Source organism: Xyrauchen texanus, chromosome 39 (genome assembly GCF_025860055.1).
Source record: "Xyrauchen texanus isolate HMW12.3.18 chromosome 39, RBS_HiC_50CHRs, whole genome shotgun sequence".
In the NCBI taxonomy this organism is placed as follows: domain Eukaryota; kingdom Metazoa; phylum Chordata; class Actinopteri; order Cypriniformes; family Catostomidae; genus Xyrauchen; species Xyrauchen texanus.
In genome coordinates this window covers 2897198-2917804 of record NC_068314.1, presented here as the reverse complement: position 1 = coordinate 2917804, position 20607 = coordinate 2897198, and the positions used below count along the sequence as shown (strand labels likewise).

The window sequence follows — 20607 nt, the reverse complement described above, 5'->3', positions numbered from 1 at the left end:
CAAAGCATCTATTCAGTTCTTTGTGCAGTCAAACTCACTCCAATGTCCTGTAAGAAATATTCCACAAAACAAACTCCAGCCAACTTGAGGCATAAGCACCTAAAACAAGCAGATTCATCCACATGGCTTACTCCAATGTCTTTATGTAGGACAATGCTTGCTGTGACATGTAAATAGTATGCAGACATCCTTAGTATCTGTTCTCAATTTGGCCAGGAATATCAGTGCAAAAGTGATCATCCGTTGATGTCATCCGCTGATTCTATTTAGAGAACATGTCGAGCAATCAACAGAGCAATGAAAATTGACACAGCCTGTCTCTAAAATCCGAAATGATTTTAATTGTTTAATTTTCGATTAGCACGTTTTTAAAATCATGGTAAATGGGATACTGTTTAAAATATTTGGAAACTACCCAGCTCTATTCATCGATATACAATTAAATCATCCTATAAACCAGCCCTAGTGAGAACATGAGAAAGCGGCACATTTTTATATAAAAATACATTCCTCTTGCGAATGATCAAATTCAATGCTGTCCGCATTTTGTGTGTTCATCTTTCTGCATGTTTGTCTGTCAGTGCAACCAGGTGAAGCATTAGATATTTACATACAATGATATTAACAATATAAAAAAATCTCCACCAGTTGACACTTTATTTCTATATAAATATATACAGTATATCGTGGAGATGAAACGGCCACCCAGTCTTAATATCTCTATTAAGATAAGTCACTATTATTACATAAATGTCCAACCATAATTATTTGATAAAAATTTTTGTGCACTCAAATTCCAATCACATATTACTCTCCAAAGAAGGGCATTTTAGATTATTAGAGAAATTATGTGAGAGGTGCGTGACATGCTATGCAGCATTTTTAATGCTTGTATGATAACCTGAAAGAGTGTCTTGCTTGTCATTACACTTAAGTAACCACAGTACAATGCTAATTAGATTTACAGAAACCACATAATGCCCATAGACTACTAACACCTTATCTTATTTAAAAGTTCACTCCCCTTATTTGAGCACTGAAACTTACTGAAATTGTACATCCTTATTTTCATCATGTGTTGTTCTCTTTTCAGTACTCATGGAAAGCCCTCAGTGATTCAGATGTTACAGACTACAGCGATGTTGACTATGTACCCAAGAGCAGCTCAGGCGAATCAGATGATAGTGCTTCTGGATATAGCATGGTTGAAAGTAGCTTAGATGAAGCTAATGAAAAGACTTCTGGAAAAGGTATGGTCAAAAGTTCTCTGAAAAATCCAACTTCACCTTTTTCACAAAGCTATAAAGATACAAGCAGTTCATCAGACACAGGCGTGACAACACCATCACCAAATGCTAAAGTGCAATGCAAAACCAAAGAGACAGACCCCTCTTCTGAAGATAGGTCTTTTATTCAATCAATGCCATCACCTGTGCAGGATCGCAAGTCATATAAGAAGCAGTATTGTCTTTATTGCTCTAAGCCTTTTTCAAAAATGGCAAGACACCTTGAATCTGTCCATCGCAATGAAGTGGGCGTTGCAAAGGCAGTTGCGTTTCCAAAACATTCTAAAGAGAAGCGAATCAGTTAAACCTCCTTAGAAAAAGGGGCAACTTTGCCCACAACACAGATGTGGCAAGAAATGGACATGGAGAGATGGTTGCCTGCTACCGTCCAAAGAGAACAAAAAAGCCAAGGATTTCATTCACTGTGTTTACTGCCAAGGGCTTTACAACAAAGCGTAGCCTTTGGAAACATTTAAAGAACTGTCCTCTGAAACCTAAAGATGATGAATCCAAGGGCAGGAAAAGAGTCCGATCACTCTGCGCTCTGAAAACTCCAGTTGGTTTAGAAGTGAGCAAAGGTTTAAAGAATATACTTTCCATTATGAACTATGATGAAGTTTCCCGTGTTGTTCACTCTGACTGCTGCATCATGCAACTGGGGGAGCACATGTTTAATAGGATGGGATCTGATGTTAATAAACATGACTACATCAGACAGAAGATGAGAGAAGTTGGCAGACTTCTTCTTGAAGCAAGGAAGATTACTCGGCTAAGATCTATGGTGGACTTCATCATTCCAGCAAATTTCAAACAAGTCATTTCAGCTGTTAAAGTTGTATCTGGCTATGATGAAGAGAAAAACTGCTACCGCATTCCCTCTCTAGCTCTCAAACTTGGTCATTCTTTAAACAAGATCTGTAGTATTGTTGAGAGCAATGCCATGATGTACGGAGACCATCAGCGTGCTGAGTGTGCTCGAGACTTCAGAAAAATACACCAGGCAAGATGGAGCGAATACATTTCTGCTGGTGCTTTAACTACTTTAAAAGAAGCCAAGTGGAACACGCCTCAGATCATTCCTTTCACTCAAGATGTCAAAGTTCTGCATGCACATCTGGAAAAGAAACACAAACAGTTCCTAAGCAAGCTCAGAAACTGCCCATCGGCAAAAAGCTATTCAGCTCTTGCTAAGGTCACATTGGCGCAAGTCATCCTGTTCAACAGAAGAAGAGAAGGTGAGGTATCACGAATGCTTTTGGCAGCTTTTAAAAGCAGGGATTCTTCTGAGCTACATGAAGACCTAGCGATCTGTCTTTCGGAGTTCGAGAGAAAGTTGTGTCTGCACTTCACCCGAGTTGAGATCCGTGGTAAGCGAGGGAGAAAGGTTCCTGTGCTTCTCAAGCCTTCAATGGTTTCTGCCATGGAGCTGCTTGTTGAAACACGTGAGGTTTGTGAAGTCCCAGCTGAGAATCCTTTTCTGTTTGCCAGATCAGGAGCAATGCCTGCATACCGAGGAGGAGAGTGCATTTACAGAGCTGCTCAGGAATGTGGCATAAAGAATCCAGAAGCACTGTCATCAACTAAGCTGAGGAAACACATAGCAACCATGTCAAAAATCTTGAACCTTGATGAGAACGAAGCAGATCAATTGGCTGATTTCCTCGGTCATGATATCAGAATCCACAGACAATATTACACGCTTACGGAGGGCGCTGCAGCTGGCAAAGATGAGCAAGGTCTTGTTAGCAATGGAAAGGGAACACTCTCAGACTTCAAAGGAAAGGCGGCTTGATGAGATTGAAATTGACCCAAATGGTATGAGCATGCTTGCATGTCTATGCTAATATTTTTGTCTATGCAAGTTTTTGACAGAAAATGTAAGAAAAAAAATTACATTTGAAAGTATGATGCTATGATGATATTATATTTTCATTCATCAATGCTTTCTTTTAGAACAATTTGAACCCCTCGTTAATGATATGTCAAGTGATGAGGAGGATTGCAGCGACCCATCTCAGTCAGCATCCCCAGAAGAGGCGGCTCAACTGTCTGGATCACAAAAGGATCAAAGTAAGCAAAGTTTTAACCAATCATTTAATCACCAAGAATTACTTTTATATTAACTAAAGACAACAATCAGGGAGGCCAGTTCGGAAGTAAAAAGGTTGTTTTATATCTTGGGGTATGCCTCTGGGCTTTCTTTAGAGAAAATAGACTGCAAGTTTAAAGAAAGTAAATGATTTAAATGTACATTCAGTAAGGTTTCAGCTGTTTTGCTGGCTTTTGTTAGAGCTTCTATATTTTCACACATCTTTTTTTTATGTAATTACAATTGTATTCATTAATCACAGAACATATGCATAGTATAAAACAATGCTGTTTATAAGAATATGACACAATCTTGTGTTTTTTATTACAACTAGTGCTGTCGGTCAATTAAAAGTTTTAATCGTGATGAATCACATAATTTTACATCATTAATCATGAATAATCACTGATTTTGAAAGTGCTAAAATTTTACCTTTTAAATTGAAATTAATTTTAAAATGTATAATGGGAAAGATCAGGGCTGTGTTTCCCAAAAAGAGCATTGGTGCCTACAGTATTTCTGATCTATCCCAGAGATCACAAAGTTGTCTTTTGTTCCAAATTGCATGCAGGTCACTTACAATATACATTCAGGTCCATAAATATTGGGACATCGACACAATTCAAATCTTTTTGGCTCTATACACCACCACAATGGATTTGAAATGAAACGAACAAGATGTGCTTTAACTGCAGACTTTCAGCTTTAATTTGAGGGTATTTACATCCAAATCAGGTGAGCGGTGTAGGAATTACTACAGTTTGTATATGTGCCTCCCACTTTTAAGGGACCAAAAGTAATGGGACAATTGGCTACTCAGCTGTTCCATGGCCAGGTGTGTGTTATTCCCTCATTATCCCATTTACAAGGAGCAGATAAAAGGTCAGAGTTCATTTCAAGTGTGCTATTTGCATTTGGAATCTGTTGCTGTCAACTCTCACTATAAGAGCCAAAGAGCTGTCACTATCAGTGAAGCAAGCCATCATTAGGCTGAAAAATCAAAACAAACCCATCAGAGAGATAGCAAAAACATTAGGTGTGGCCAAATCAACTGTTTGGAATATTCTTAAAAGAAAGAACACACCGGTGAGCTCAGCAACACCAAAAGACCCGGAAGACCACGGAAAACAACTGTGGTGGATGACCGAAGAATTCTTTCCCAGGTGAAGAAAACACCCTTCACAACAGTTGGCCAGATCAAGAACACTCTCCAGGAGGTATGTGTATGTGTGTCAAAGTCAACAATCAAGAAGACTTCACCAGAGTGAATACAGTGGGTTCACCACAAGATGTAAACCATTGGTGAGCCTCAAAAACAGGAAGGCCAGATTAGAGTTTGCAAACAACATCTAAAAAAGCCTTCACAGTTCTGGAACAACATCCTATGGACAGATGAGACAAAGAACAACTTGTACCAGAGTGATGGGAAGAGAAGAGTATGGAGAAGGAAAGGAACTGCTCATGATCCAAAGCATACCACCTCATCAGTGAAGCATGGTGGTGGTAGTGTCATGGCGTCGGCATGTATGGCTGCCAATGGAACTGGTTCTCTTGTATTTATTGACGATGTGACTGCTGACAAAAGCAGCAGGATGAATTCTGAAGTGTTTAGGACAATATTATCTGCTCATATTCAGCCAAATGCTTCAGAACTCATTGGACGAGCTTCACAGTACAGATGGACAATGACCAGAAGCGTACTGCGAAAGCAACCAAAGAGTTTTTCAAGGGAAAGAAGTGGAGTGTTATGCAATGGCCAAGTCAGTCACCTGACCTGAATCCGATTGAGCATGCATTTCACTTGCTGAAGACAAAACTGAAGGGAAAATGCCCCAAGAACAAGCAGGAACTGAAGACAGTTGCAGTAGAGGCCTGGCAGAGCATCACCAGGGATGAAACCCAGCGTCTGGTGATGTCTATGCGTTCCAGACTTCAGGCTGTAATTGACTGCAAAGGATTTGCAACCAAGTATTAAAAAGTGAAAGTTTGATTTATGATTGTTAATCTGTCCCATTACTTTTGGTCCCTCAAAAGTGGGAGGCACATATGCACACTGTTGTAATTCCTACACCGCTCACCTGATAAATACCCTCAGATTAAAGCTGAAAGTCTGCAGTTAAAGCACATCTTGTTCGTTTCATTTCAAATCCATTGTGGTGGTGTATAGAGCCAAACAGATTCGAATTGTGTCCATGTCCCAATATTTATGGACCTGACTGTATTTATTTATGCCATTTACGATTGATATCAAAATGCAATTATTTGTATTTGCTTTGTAAAATAAATGAATATAGTTAATTTCAGCATATTGTGGGATATTCTGAATGAGTCTATTTTTATTTTTTGATCCAATTGTTGTGACTTCATTCAATGTGGGAATTGTGTAAGAAAAAGTCATCATGAAAGTTAAAGTATTAAAATAATGTAATTTTTGCAAGCCCTTGATATATCAATAAATTAAATGTATTATGCAGTCCTAAAATGGGCATTAAATCTCTTTAACACTCATCCTCCACAATATTAATCAGTTGGAAGTATATAGCTTTCTTTTTGGTTTTGCACAGCAACCATACAGCCACGTTCATGAATATGTGCACTATTATGCAAATGAAAGGGTAAATAGCGGTTAACATATGCTCATGAATTGCCACAAGGAACTTGCATCATTATAACCAATATAAACTGCAATGACTCAAACTTAGTGTTTCAAAAAAGCATACACCACTTGTAAAGAGTATTATTAAAAAACCTTGTGTGTATTAACCCACATTCACACCTGTGGAAAGGCAGGAAAAAACTGAAAGTAACATTGGATTGGTGGCGTCATCTAGCGCCACACAACATAAACGTCATTATAAAAGTCCTCCCAGTATACACACTGGGACATCAGAACACTAACGGTAAATGCATTACTCACGATTAAGAACAATTTACTAATTAATCCCATACGGTAGCGTGATAATTTTGTTTGTCATTTTTAATTACAACATTACCAGGAGAGAAACAGCACCTTTAGCAGAAGATTAATATTATTGTGTTAATACTATTATGTGATCATAGGCAGCCTCACCTTATTCTCAGCTGTTTATCGAAAACTGCACTCCTGTCAGATCGTCAAAGAATAGCACAAATATTACTAACTGCCATTGGCCATTTGGGCCCCATCCTCACTCGACACAAACTCTTTCAAACACACATCATGTAGGTGACTGATTTTGGTTTCAAAGCTGGGAATTTTCCTGAAATGTAAGCAGTTGGCATCCCTGAGCAATAAGCATCTGAGGGCTTTTCACATTTTCTAATAATCTACAGATTACAATATGTCATGATTGGTTCTGATTTAAAACTTTATTTCCTTATTTTTTCAGGTTCTTTAAAGGCTCCAAAAAGAAAATGGGAGGACATTGAGGTAAAAGCAATAGAAAGGCACATGATGAGGTTCATCAAGACATGCAAAGTTCCTGGTAAGCAAGACTGTGAAAGATGCATTGAAGCAGAGCCAGAGGCTTTGAAGGAGCGAACATGGACTGGCCTGAAAAACTATGTGTGAAACAGGATCACAACTCTCAAAAAAAAGGGTGCTTTGTAGCCGTGTAGAAGTAAAATGACTTTTCAATATTCAGCACTTTTTTGAATTTTGTTTCATAAGCTGTTCACCACTATGTGTTTAACACTTTTTCATTTTCTCTTGAAAAAACAGTTGTTAAAAGTAGAAGTGAAAGGGATGAAGAGGGAGGAGTGAAAGTGAAGTAGGCGGAAAAGAGGGAGGAGTGAAAGTGAAGTAGGCGGAAAGAGGGAGGAGTGAAGTAGAGTGAAAGGGAGGTGAAAGTGAAGTAGACAAAGAGGGAGGAGTGAAAGTGAAGTAGACGAAAAGAGGGAGGAGTGAAAGTGAAGTAGACGAAAAGAGGGAGGAGTGAAAGTGAAGTAGACGGAAAAGAGGGAGGAGTGAAAGTGAAGTAGATGAAAAGAGGGAGGAGTGAAAGTGAAGTAGACGAAAAGAGGGAGGAGTGAAAGTGAAGTAGACGAAAAGAGGGAGGAGTGAAAGTGAAGTAGACGAAAAGAGGGAGGAGTGAAAGTGAAGTAGAGGAAAAGAGGGAGGAGTGAAAGTGAAGTAGAGGAAAAGAGGGAGGAGTGAAAGTGAAGTAGAGGAAAAGAGGGAGGAGTGAAAGTGAAGTAGACGAAAGAGGAGGTGAAAGTGAAGTAGACGAAAAGAGGGAGGTGAAAGTGAAGTAGAGGAAAAGATGGAGGAGTGAAAGTGAAGTAGAGGAAAAGAGGGAGGAGTGAAAGTGAAGTAGAGGAAAAGAGGGAGGAGTGAAAGTGAAGTAGAGCGAAAAGAGGGAGGAGTGAAAGTGAAGTAGAGGAAAAGATGGAGGAGTGAAAGTGAAGTAGAGGAAAAGAGGGAGGTGAAAGTGAAGTAGAGGAAAAGGGAGGTGAAAGTGAGTAGAGGAAAGAGGGAGGTGAAAGTGAAGTAGAGGAAAAGAGGGAGGAGTGAAAGTGAAGTAGACGAAAAGAGGGAGGAGTGAAAGTGAAGTAGACAAAAAGAGGGAGGAGTGAAAGTGAAGTAGAGGAAAAGAGGGAGGAGTGAAAGTGAAGTAGACGAAAAGAGGGAGGAGTGAAAGTGAAGTAGAGGAAAAGAGGGAGGAGTGAAAGTGAAGTAGAGGAAAAGAGGGAGGAGTGAAAGTGAAGTAGACGAAAAGATGGAGGAGTGAAAGTGAAGTAGAGGAAAAGAGGGAGGAGTGAAAGTGAAGTAGAGGAAAAGAGGGAGGAGTGAAAGTGAAGTAGAGGAAAAGAGGGAGGAGTGAAAGTGAAGTAGAGGAAAGAGGGAGGAGTGAAAGTGAAGTAGAGGAAAGAGGGAGGAGTGAAAGTGAAGTAGAGGAAAAGAGGGAGGAGTGAAAGTGAAGTAGACAAAAGATGGAGGAGTGAAAGTGAAGTAGAGGAAAAGAGGGAGGAGTGAAAGTGAAGTAGAGGAAAAGAGGGAGGAGTGAAAGTGAAGTAGAGGAAAGAGGGAGGAGTGAAAGTGAAGTAGAGGAAAAGAGGGAGGAGTGAAAGTGAAGTAGAGGAAAAGAGGGAGGAGTGAAAGTGAAGTAGACAAAAAGATGGAGGAGTGAAAGTGAAGTAGAGGAAAAGAGGGAGGAATGAAGATATAGTTAATTGTTTAGGCCAAGGTTCTCGATCTCGTTATATATTATATTTTATCTTCTACAATGTGTTCACTGCTCTTTCAACATCTTGGCATTTCTTAGGATTAAGAGAATGATTGTGCATGCAGTGCATTTGCATGTAATATTCTTTGCAACATCCTGTCAATGTTATATATTGCAAAGTCAATTTAAAAAAGTTTGCTTGTACAATACAGTGTGGTGTGTTTTTCTATCCTCAATTGTTTGTATATCAGTATCAGAGTCCCCAAAGAGTCATTCAAGACGAGTTTGTTAACGTCGGAGTCCTCAAAGTGTCTATTAATTGGAGTGTGTGTAGCGTCTGAGTCCTAGAAGAGTCTATTAAGTGGAGTGTGTGTAGCGTCTGAGTCCTCGAAGTGTCTATTAAGTGGAGTGTGTGTAGCGTCTGAGTCCTCGAAGTGTCTATTAATTGGAGTGTGTGTAGCGTCTGAGTCCTCGAAGTGTCTATTAATTGGAGTGTGTGTAGCGTCTGAGTCCTCGAAGTGTCTATTAATTGGAGTGTGTGTAGCGTCTGAGTCCTCGAAGTGTCTATTAATTGGAGTGTGTGTAGCGTCTGAGTCCTCGAAGTGTCTATTAAGTGGAGTGTGTGTAGCGTCTGAGTCCTCGAAGTGTCTATTAATTGGAGTGTGTGTAGCGTCTGAGTCCTCGAAGTGTCTATTAATTGGAGTGTGTGTAGCGTCTGAGTCCTCGAAGTGTCTATTAAGTGGAGTGTGTGTAGCGTCTGAGTCCTCGAAGTGACATTAAGTGGAGTGTGTGTAGCGTCTGAGTCCTAGAAGTGTCTATTAATTGGAGTGTGTGTAGCGTCTGAGTCCTAGAAGTGTCTATTAATTGGAGTGTGTGTAGCGTCTGAGTCCTCGAAGTGTCTATTAAGTGGAGTGTGTGTAGCGTCTGAGTCCTCGAAGTGTCTATTAATTGGAGTGTGTGTAGCGTCTGAGTCCTCGAAGTGTCTATTAAGTGGAGTGTGTGTAGCGTCTGAGTCCTCGAAGTGTCTATTAATTGGAGTGTGTGTAGCGTCCGAGTCCTCGAAGTGACATTAATTGGAGTGTGTGTAGCGTCTGAGTCCTCGAAGTGTCTATTAAGTGGAGTGTGTGTAGCGTCTGAGTCCTCGAAATGTCTATTAAGTGGAGTGTGTGTAGCGTCTGAGTCCTCGAAGTGTCTATTAATTGGAGTGTGTGTAGCGTCTGAGTCCTCGAAATGTCTATTAAGTGGAGTGTGTGTAGCGTCTGAGTCCTCGAAATGTCTATTAAGTGGAGTGTGTGTAGCGTCTGAGTCCTCGAAATGTCTATTAAGTGGAGTGTGTGTGTAACGCTGGAGTCCGCTATAGTGTCGGTTTTGAGGGCTTTTACACTGGCAGTTTAGGATGGCATGAAAAGTTGTTAATGTGTCATGCGGACAGGTTTGGGGAGAAACGGAATACATGTAATGGGATTACGTATTTAAAATACAAAATATTAGTAATATTAGTTTTCCACTTTGTAGATCAAAGAGATTAATTTGCATTTTATTGTCATTTGTTTCTTTTAATATTCAGTGCTTTCAGATGGAAGGAATATTTATCCATATAAATGTGATCTTGTTTTAGAAACAACACTGCATAAGATATTTCAGTTTTTCAGAGAATGTATTTTTAACATGTGTATTTTGAGTTTTTATAGTCAAAACAAGTGAAAAAAAATCTACCAGTGCTGAAGTAATCCAAAGTATTTTGAATAAATTACTGACCTTGAGTAATCTAATGGTACATGTTACAAATTACATTTTCCAGCCTGTATTCTGTAATCTGTAGTGGAATACATTTCAAAGTAATCCTCCCAACCATGACATCAGCACTACCTGCAGGAGGTGGTTGGAGTTCGGTGTCAATAGATCTGTGGCATGAGTCACATGAGTGACACAGCAACCTGTACTTGGGGATGCACTTAGAAGTAAAATAACTAGCACATAAGTTTTTGCTGATTCAAGCACGATGACATCATCAGTTGGTTGCAATATTGGTTCTCACTGCTGAATTTGGTTCAAACCATTTTTTTTTCTTAAGGTTATACAGCAATTCAAGTTAATAGTGAGAAGAATTGTGGCTTGCCTGTCTAATTGTGGCATCTCAAAAGTCCAAATAAAAATTCAGTTGTCTAATCCTCAACCATGAAGAAACTGATATTTTACTTTCTAACAATGATATCTCTGTGCTGGCTTGTACATTTCTTGTCAATATGAGAACTTTGCATTGAAGCATGTTTCTGCCTACTTGGAATAAATTTTTTGTAGCATTTTCACCCTCTAATATTATTTAATTATCAAGTCCTAAAAGTTTGACTTGATCAGAGTTTGTGTATCACCACAAAGTCCTAAAAGTTTGACTTGATCAGAGTTTGTGTATGTCCCTAAAAGTGACATAAAAAATACTGTCCCTAAAGTGAAGGTAATTTGTCAGGTCTTTAAGGAAAGGTTTTATTGAAAATATCAAGTGATATTTGTAATGAGAGCATCTCCTGAAGTGCAGTCATGTTTTTCTTTTGTCTCTAGACCCTCTAGAAAGGGGTGTCCCCAAAGTTAGGGTATTCTGTCATACGACCTCATTTTGTGGTTAAGTAGGTATGTGTGTGTGTGTGTGTGTGACCCAAGCTGATGGTAAACCAAACCGGAAACTGAACCCTTGTGCTTTCATTGAACAAAACCTCAAATACCAAATCCAATTTATCATACAGCCAATTATATACAATCGATTTTATGCCTCATTCATGATTTTCTCCTGTGGGTCTGTGGTCTCAATGATGGTGGGTTCCACAAAATATCCTGTTTTGTCATCACAGTTTCCCCCAGCGATGATCTTCAGATGCGGAGAAGATTTGGCGTGTTCCAGCCAACCCTTGATCCTGGAGAAGGACTTTTGAGTGGAAAGACATTCAGCAGATAAGTCACTGTTTAATTACTTGGAAAGGATCAAAATATAGTGCATTTACATTCATCAGTGTGGTTATCGGATAAAAATAAGGTTGGTTTATACCTTGTCATCAATAACTGCTGAGAAGAAAGTGCTGAAATCTTCAACAGGCTGTGAAGTGAAGCAAATAAACTTATAATTTGTCAAGATTATTCATTACCATTGCAGCACTCGCTATGGTTGGAAAAGCACAGCTTTTACCATTTCTACAGAATGCATACTGTACACAGTGTTGAGGAAGATATTTTGAAACTGCAGCGGCACAACTCACAATTTAAAGTAGTAGTTTAAGTTACTCTTGTAGTTAGCTGCATTACACGCCAATAACAAAAAGCAGCTAACTACATTGAAGCTACATGAGGATGGAATATATTTTTAAATATATATATCTTCCCAATGACAGAATTTATGATTTTAAGCTGAAGTGTGCCATTTCGGAAATACTGGCGTCATCAAGCGGGGCTGCAAAAATGATCATCGTTTTCAAACAGATTTCCAAATTCAGCTTCCGTCTGCCCTGGTCAAACAAACAAGCTTGAATTCCCCTTTCATTTCCAGTGTGATAAAAAGAACCACAATTTTTCTTTTTTTTCACTTTTTTTTACGGACGTAAAATTAAAGATGGTGACGATCACACCTGGAGCCACAAGTTTGAATTCAGGGCATGCTGAGTGACTCCAGTCAGGTCTCCTAAGCAACCAAATTGTCCTGGTTGCTAGGGATGGTAGAGTCACATGGGGTAACCTCCTCGTGGTTGCTATAATGTGGTTCGCTCTCGTGGGGCGCGTGGTGAGTTGTGCGTGGATGCTGCAGTGAATATCGTGAGCATCCACATATGTCTTTGCTGTAACGCACTCAACAAGTCACGTGATAAGATCCGCGGATTGACAACTGAGATTCGTCCTCTACCACCCGGATTGAGTCACTACGCCACCACGAGGACTTAGAGCGCATTGGGAATTGGGCGTTCCAAATTGGGGAGAAAAAGGGAGAAAAAAAAGGGGAGGTTGTCTTACAATGGAAGTCAATGGGACCAATTTTTGGAGAATTTAAAATGCAGAAATGTGAAGCTCATAATTTTATAAAAGAACTTACATTAATTCTTCTGTTTGTGTATTTGAGCCGTTTATATTGTTGTTTTTAACAGTCATTTTAGAATTGTAAGGTTTATGACATGGTAACAAGGTGTAAATAACTTTACACAGAAAAGTTTAGTAAATAATTTTATCACAGTAAAATCATGTTAACACACATATTGTTTATGTGTCTATACTTTTGAAACAGTGAGTATTTTAAAGTTTATGGATTGGCCCCATTGACTTCCATTGCAAGTGCCTCACTGGAACACACATTTGTACTTTTTTTTTTTTTTTTACAATAAAAGGAGACACGAGTCGATATTATTTTTGTAATCAACATTATGCCACAAATGCTGTCAATTATCTTAACTTGTATTGAATATTCCTTTTGAAACACTTGAACACAATGCAGTTTTTGACCACGTTTAGCAGCCATAAAAACATTAAACCTTCTTCTGCTTTTGCCAGTAATTACAAATTAAACTCTTCCACTTACGTTTCCCAGTTTGATCTGTTTGTGCACAGCGAGGAGTTCCTGTTTGATTTGAGGCCACAGTGAGTCTGGTACATACATCCTTGAACAGGCCGAACATTTCTGTCCTCCGTACTCAAACGCAGAGCGGATGGTGCCGGTCACCACGCTACCAACATCTGCCGACTTGTGTACAAAGTGGAAGTTCTTGCCACCACATTCTAAAACATACATATCAAATAAACTCAAATTAAGCATTCATTTGATTTACCATGATCAAATAGTGGAATATCATTAAATAGTAACTACATCTTTATATTTTCTCAGGCAAATGTAAGTGGTATTTGCATGCTTTAGCAAACGCCACTTCTAAGAATTCAAATATTAAAGAAATATGTCCTGATGCAAATGAAAGCGCAAACCTCCAGCAACACGAGGGAAGTTCCGATAGATATCCAGATTCTGGGCCACCTGCTTCCACAATCGCTTAAACGTTCTGGAGGTAATACAGCAAAAAAATATTAAAAACAGAGGCAATGTATAAAACAGGACCACTGAAAGTACAGGGCTAGTGCATACAGAGACTTCCTAAAAAACTAGTAAAACATCAAATTACTAGTAAAATATCAAACAAAGGTTGTTAAAGTCTGCAAATCTAACCCATAGATGTCTTTAAATGTTTTAATTTGAATACTGTTTCTAATACTTAATTGCACATTGACATTAAAGGGACAGTTCACCCAAAAAATTACAATTCTCTCATCATTTACTCGCACTCATGCCATCCCAGATGTGTATGACTTTCTTCAGAACACAAATGAAGATTTTTAGAAGAATATTTCAGCTCTGTAGGTCCATACAATGTAAGTGAATGGGTGCCAAAATGTTGAAGCTCCAAAAAGCACATAAAGGCAGCATAAAAGTAATCTATATGACTCCAGTGGTTTAATCCATGTCTTTAGAAGTGATATGATAGGTGTGGGTGAGAAACAGAACAAATATTTATGTCCTTTTTTACTAGTAATTCTTCTCCCTGCCCATTAGGGGCCGATATGCATGAAGAATGTGAAAGTGATCTGTTTCTCATCCACACCTATCATATCACTTCTGAAGACATAAACCACTGGAGTTGTATGTATTTCTTTAATGTTTCCTTTATGTGGATTTTGGAGCTTCAAAATGTTGGCACCCATTTACTTGCATTGTATGAACCTACAGAGCTGAAATATTTTTCTAGAAATCTTCATTTGTGTTCTGCAGGTGGCTCAGTGGTTGAGGCTCAGGGTTACTGACCAGAAGGTTGGGGGTTCAAGCCCCAGCACCACCAAGATGCCACTCCAGGTTGCTCCGGGGGGATTGTCCCTGTAATAAGTGCACTGTAAGTCGCTTTAGATAAAAGCGTCTGCCAAATGCATACATGTAATGTAAATGTAAATGCATGAGGGCGAGTAAATGATGAGAATTTTACTTTTTGGGTGAACTGTCCCTTTAAGAGAACATAGAAACAGCATAGTTTATAAGTCAAAGTTATCATAGTAATCGTTAATTAAGATTTTAAAGTTCAAATCTAACCATTTTTAGATTAAAAGCATGTAAAACATCCCATGGGTTATTGGGTTTAAACATTGACTTGGCACAGCAATGTCTGAAATAGATTAACCCAGACAGAAGGTTACACTAAAGATCAGGGTAATGCAATCATACGAGTGTTTCTTCAACTTCTGGCACTTTCATGTCCAGGGGGGACGATGTTTATTCAAACAGATTTCAACATTTATCTTTTTGTGACAGATATGAAGGTCTATTTAAATCTGAATTGAAAACTTTTCACCAGGCTTTCATCATTTATTTTTGGTACTTTAAAAAAGACATAGAAGACATTTGAAATGAAAAAAACATTAGAAAGATGCAAATTATTGCATGTTTAAAATAACGATCATCTAAACAAAGAGTGAAATAAACAGAAACCATTTCAATATTAATTTTGTGGAAATTATTTAGACGCTTGAGATGAAATATAGAAAATTCAATGAAATATCACTTTTTTTTAATTGGGTTTCATTTCCAATCAAGCTGTAATTTTACTGTAAAACATGTGGGGAAAACATTTATTAAGCATTTAGGATGCTTAAAATGTTAGCTATGAAATGAGTCTTAGTAAAGCACAATACAGAATTTGAGACGTGCTGAAAATGATACTGTGGTGGGATATTCCAAACACTCACAGTTTGGCATTGTTATTAGGCAAAATTAGAAAATTAGTGAGAGAGTGAAAAGTGTTTTAACAACACTTCTAGAAGTCTACGGTGCTGAAAGTGTCCAGAGTTGAAGAAACACCCATATATGACTGTGTCAACAAGCACCGAACAAGACTTACGGGACACTGCCGGTAAAGTTAATACCAGCCAGATGTTCTGAGGACGTAATGGTGTCTCCGAAAACTGGCCCATCAGCTGGAACAAACTGGATGATGTTGGGTGGCAGTCCAGACTCCCGCAGGATCTTATACACGGCATAGCTGGCAGACATAGCAGTGTCGCTGGGTTTCCACAACACCACGTTTCCCTGGATGTACACATGTGAGGTTGTAAAAATTTGAAATTGTGAAGCAAAGCTCACAAGTGCCGATTGAGTGGGCTATTTTAGTAGGCTTACCATGAGAGCGGGGGTGCCTGCCAGATTTCCACCAATGGCTGTGAAGTTGAAGGGGGAGACAGCGGCTACAAATCCCTACAGCACAACAAGACGAGTTATACATGGAGTTATCCCAAGAAATGTGCCATACAATAGCTTTGTGTGAGAAACAGACTGAAATTTTTGTCGTAAGTTAAAAAAAAAAATCTAAAAAAAATCAAACTAGTTATGCCCGAGTTGTGAAAGAATCATTCTTTTGGACCAGATCTTTTCAATAAAGCATGATTCATTGAAAAAAAAAGATGCGTTCATGAATCGGACACATACATTCTGCAAGAGAAGGAACATGAAGTAGACCAAAACAATTAGTACATTTTTTATTCAACTTTTCAATTAAATTGTTCTGATAAGATAATAAATGGATTTCTTTAGAATTAGATAAAGGCAAAAAAAGATCTTTGCCTTATGGTCTCAGATGTTTGCATCAGAGGTACACCAATATATACAGATTAAACGGTGCCGATAGTTTCTTTTCAGCAAACATCTATGCTGTTTTTATTTATTTTTATTCGTCTGTGTTCCTCTGTGGCCAGTGCTGGAGGAAGTCTAGAGGTAAAATTTAAATGAACAAGTCATGGTGATTTGCTGTATCTATATATTTCATCGTTACAATATTCATCCATATATTTATCCTCACTTCAATGCATATTTTGTCATCATTACCTCATCTGGTGAAATATACATATACAAAACCCTTCATCTGATGAAAATGTAGGCAATAAAAAGATTACATTGGTTTATACTTAATATAGAGCATTGTAACACCGCCAAGAGTCTGTAATTTCAAAATAAGAGTCTCTGGTGTGTTTCAGCCTTGTTTATAGTTAAAAGTCAGTGTTACGCACTAAATCTTAATTTTTACTTGTTATTTTTGGGATTCTGGTTGCACAATAAACAGCATCTAGGAATTTTATTCATATTGAACTCTTATAGCCCCTATATATGTGTCCATCACAGTAAGGAAAGAAAACGAAAAACATGTAGCATTCCATAAATCGTATTATAAAAACTATCATCCGATTAACCGCTTATACCTTTCCCACCACCTTAGTTATCGGTGTCGTAAAGACCTCTAGAAGGAACCCACCTCCAATCCACGGAACAGCATGGTGTTGGTACTTCCATCACTGTCCAATGGCTGCTGGTGTTCTAGTTCAGTCGCATGTTTGGCGTTGAACCTGAAGAAGTCGATGAGTTCTGCAGCAGCGTCAATCTCCGCCTGCACCACCGTCTTACCCTGAGACAAAAACCACCATGATCAACATATGCAGGAATACAAATCCTCAGACAAACCTTGTGTCCAAAAAACTAAAAAGTGATTAACATCAAGCCTTCAAATGGAAAGATTCTTTTTTGACGATGTACCTGTCCGATCATGGTCTTGGCCAGAACTTCTGCTCTCTTGGGTCCACTGATGATGTCAGCAGCTTTGAAGAAGATCTGAGCTCGATCTGTGACGGGTTTGAGGTCCCATTCTCTCCGTGCAGCCACAGAAGCCTCAATGGCTTTATTTATCAGCTTCTAAAAACACCAAAAAGACCAAATGATTTAAAATGGACCCCATTCATGAAAATATATGATGTCATGAGATCAAGTGACCTGATAAATAAAACATCAAACACATACAGTATTACCTGACATGGCTTTCATTGCAGTTCTACGTTTGCTTTTTTTTATTAATATTCATAAACAAATTGGGAAAACTTTTTTTTTTAAAGAAATATAACTTTTTTGAAACAGCACTTAATACATACACTTTATCTTAAATCCACACATTAATATATATTTTAACCTAACATTACATTATTAATAGAACTGTATTAACTAGTCATTAAAAGTATTTCCATTCCAATTTACAGAAAATATTATTCCATACCTTATCGGCATAGCAGAACTTAGACACTTTGTGAGAATGGTTGAAGGGCTGTGAGGAACAAAAGCAATTTATTGGAACATGAACAAGATCAGGTCGGGTCAGGACAGGTCAGGACAGGTCAGGGCGATATAGCAGTTAAAACCACATTCCTCTAGAAATATGTCAGCCGGCACAAATGCCCGAGTATTGTCTTTATCACAGTTTTACAAAATGCTGCAGCATGGTACAGAATGTGTATTCTAATCAGAGGTTGCTCTAAAAATAATGATTTTTTAAAAGAATAATTTTTCACTTTTGACACTTTTGTGTTATTTTGCAGTAAATTGTTGCATCAGAATCAGAGCAAAGGCTAAATGTTCAACTAAACACAGAGAAGCTGATTTTAGCTTGGATTGAAAAACAATGAACAGGAGAAAAAAATAGATTCAATATTATTTCTAATAATTACTATGAGTCAAATATATATATATTTTTCAAATGTGTAAAAATAAACATAAAATATTTTTTGAAATCACATAAAAATAAGCATTTCATGATTGTTATAAACTAAAAATGTCAAGAATATCGCAATATACTTTTCTGCTTATATCGCCAAGCCCTTATGGCTTGTCTGTACAATATACAGTTTATTGCCCTGGGACTGTTCCATCAGAGAGCAAAGACCCTTTATCCATTAAACCGAAGGATATGAGCATACTTTGGTCCTGAAAGAAACCCAGAGCAGACGTTTGCACAGACACCAGAGGAATAATCAACTCACAGACAGCTGGTATCGGATATCTTTGGTCCAAACTTCTTCATTTCCAACCACACATGGAATCTCTTCAGTTTTTCCCTTCAGATTGCGCAATGCCTGATATACAAAGTAAACATCAATCAATACTGCTGCTTTAGTGTATTGGACATCTGCATCTGTGTGTGGTTGTGTTGTACCTTCTCCAGTTCTGCTGTCTCTCTACTTCCCTCTTTAAACCCGAGAATGGGCTCATTCTTGACCTCCACAGCTGCACACGAGAACGTCTTGAACCTGCGGAGAAACAAGACCAACAAACCATGATTTGCTTGTTTTGCTGCTGTGCTGTAACAACAAGTTTTAGCTGGATGTTCACAATGAATCAGTAAACATTCCCAATTGCAACTTTATTTCTCGTATTGTGATTTTATATTTCACAGTTTTGAGTTTATATTGCAATTACGACTATTTCTCGTAATTGTAACTTTATTGCAAATGCTACTTTATATCTCGCAATTGCAACATTATACCTCATAATTTTAAGTTTATGTCTTATAATTGCAACTTTATTTCAAAGGTAAGCTAATTCTGACTTTATATCTCATAATTGCGAATTTACATCTTACAATTTTGTGTTTTACAACTTTATTTCTCGTAAATGTGATGATATCTTGCAATTATGAGTTTATGTCACAGTTGCAACAATTTATTTTAATTGTGACTATATCGTAAATGCTACTTTATATCTCGCAACTGAGACCTTATATCTCAATTTCAAGTTTATATCTCATTAACTATTTTAATGGTAGGCTATTTCTGACATTTATCTCACAATTTCAGTGTGCATTTGCCATTTTAAAATCCTCTAAAATATTCCTTGTGGCAATTACAGAGGTAGAATGACGCTCTTTCTTATTGATCTTCCAAAGATCATGTGATAAAAGTACTGGTTTAGTCAATCTTATGGTCACAAGTTCCACTCTAACCATAACTTTCAATGAGTAACTCATGTGAATAGCTGCAAGAACAACCTGTTGTAAATCCATTTTAAAAACGAACAAAAAACACTGTCTATACTTTAACTTTCTCATTACAAACAACGTGATATGAAAAGGACACCTGTTTCAACATGCGTATGGAGTGAAACTGTTCAAAGCTTATTTTGGAGACTGTCTCAGCATGTGCATTACGTTTATAAACAGATCAAACAGCAGTTATACCAGAATGATACACTTACACAGATCTCACCTCACTAAAAGTGGGTGGACAGGTTTATTGGGTTATTAAATAAGCTGGTCTGCCTTGCCAATGTGCACATAAATGGAACATTCCAGCACTTCATATAAAGAATATGTAAAAGTATATGATTATTTTAATGCACAAAGTGAGACATGTGTTGTAATGTCTTGTCATGTCATGTGTGAGTCCATGTGCAATTACATACATACCCCCTCCAAGACTGACAGGCGGCATTTCTCACTCGCAGCATGTTTAATGTGGATATACAGGAGAAAGATACAGATAATATATAAATATGATTAATCAAAAATATCCTTCTGCTAACTGTAAGCCTATTTGAGTGAGATTCTTCTTCTTGTTACATCCAAGATCACAGGCGACGTCACATGAATGGAAACTGCCATTCTGTTTAGAGGGGGGTTTTCATCGCAAGCGAGAGATTTATCGCAAGCATAGGCAGTATCTATAAGAGTTTTTCTTATAGATATATTACAAAAATGGTTAAAATACACGTTTTTGCAGTCTGTATGTACGTTTGCAAGTCCATTATGCACAAAACAAATGTTTTTCAAGTTAAGAGGCGCCCCGTTTGTACATCAACGGAACAGCCGAGAGGGCGAGTCTGTGACTGGCCAATCCGCATTGGAGACGTCCCGCTTTCAGCCAATCACATGCGAGACATTTTTTGACACAAGCGCAAGTGTTTCTATTTATAAAAGTGCCACTTTCATTGTTTTTTAATGGATATTATATACAAGAGTACACATCTAAAATTCACATACTCTATTTCTGTAAAAAAAAAAAAAATGCCACTTATATATGTATAGATCAGTGAAAAGAACCCATCACCTTTTAGATGCAGACATCGCCTGTCAATCAACTAGCTAATGCGCAGGCGCAAAAGGTATACAAGCCGAGAAAATTGCGTGGTTTAGTATGAGGTAAAAAAAGAAAAAAAAAAAAAGAAAAGAAAAAGTAAATCAAATGTTACTGTTGATTTGAAATATGTTCTTTGATC

General features: G+C 38.0%; 1 protein-coding gene across 1 annotated transcript in view; it reads right to left on the bottom strand.

The window, feature by feature from the left end:
- LOC127632930 (delta-1-pyrroline-5-carboxylate dehydrogenase, mitochondrial-like) overlaps positions 1 to 19952 on the bottom strand; it is a 35884-nt gene extending 15932 nt beyond the window's left edge. Inside the window, 12 exon segments of the mRNA XM_052111775.1 lie at positions 11287 to 11439; positions 11560 to 11607; positions 13072 to 13268; positions 13470 to 13543; positions 15425 to 15612; positions 15703 to 15777; positions 16829 to 16978; positions 17107 to 17262; positions 17618 to 17665; positions 18378 to 18470; positions 18551 to 18644; positions 19799 to 19952. Of these exon segments, the coding sequence (XP_051967735.1) occupies positions 11287 to 11439; positions 11560 to 11607; positions 13072 to 13268; positions 13470 to 13543; positions 15425 to 15612; positions 15703 to 15777; positions 16829 to 16978; positions 17107 to 17262; positions 17618 to 17665; positions 18378 to 18470; positions 18551 to 18644; positions 19799 to 19839 (1317 nt within the window). The 5' untranslated portion in view covers positions 19840 to 19952.
- Positions 19953 to 20607: the final 655 nt, after the last annotated feature.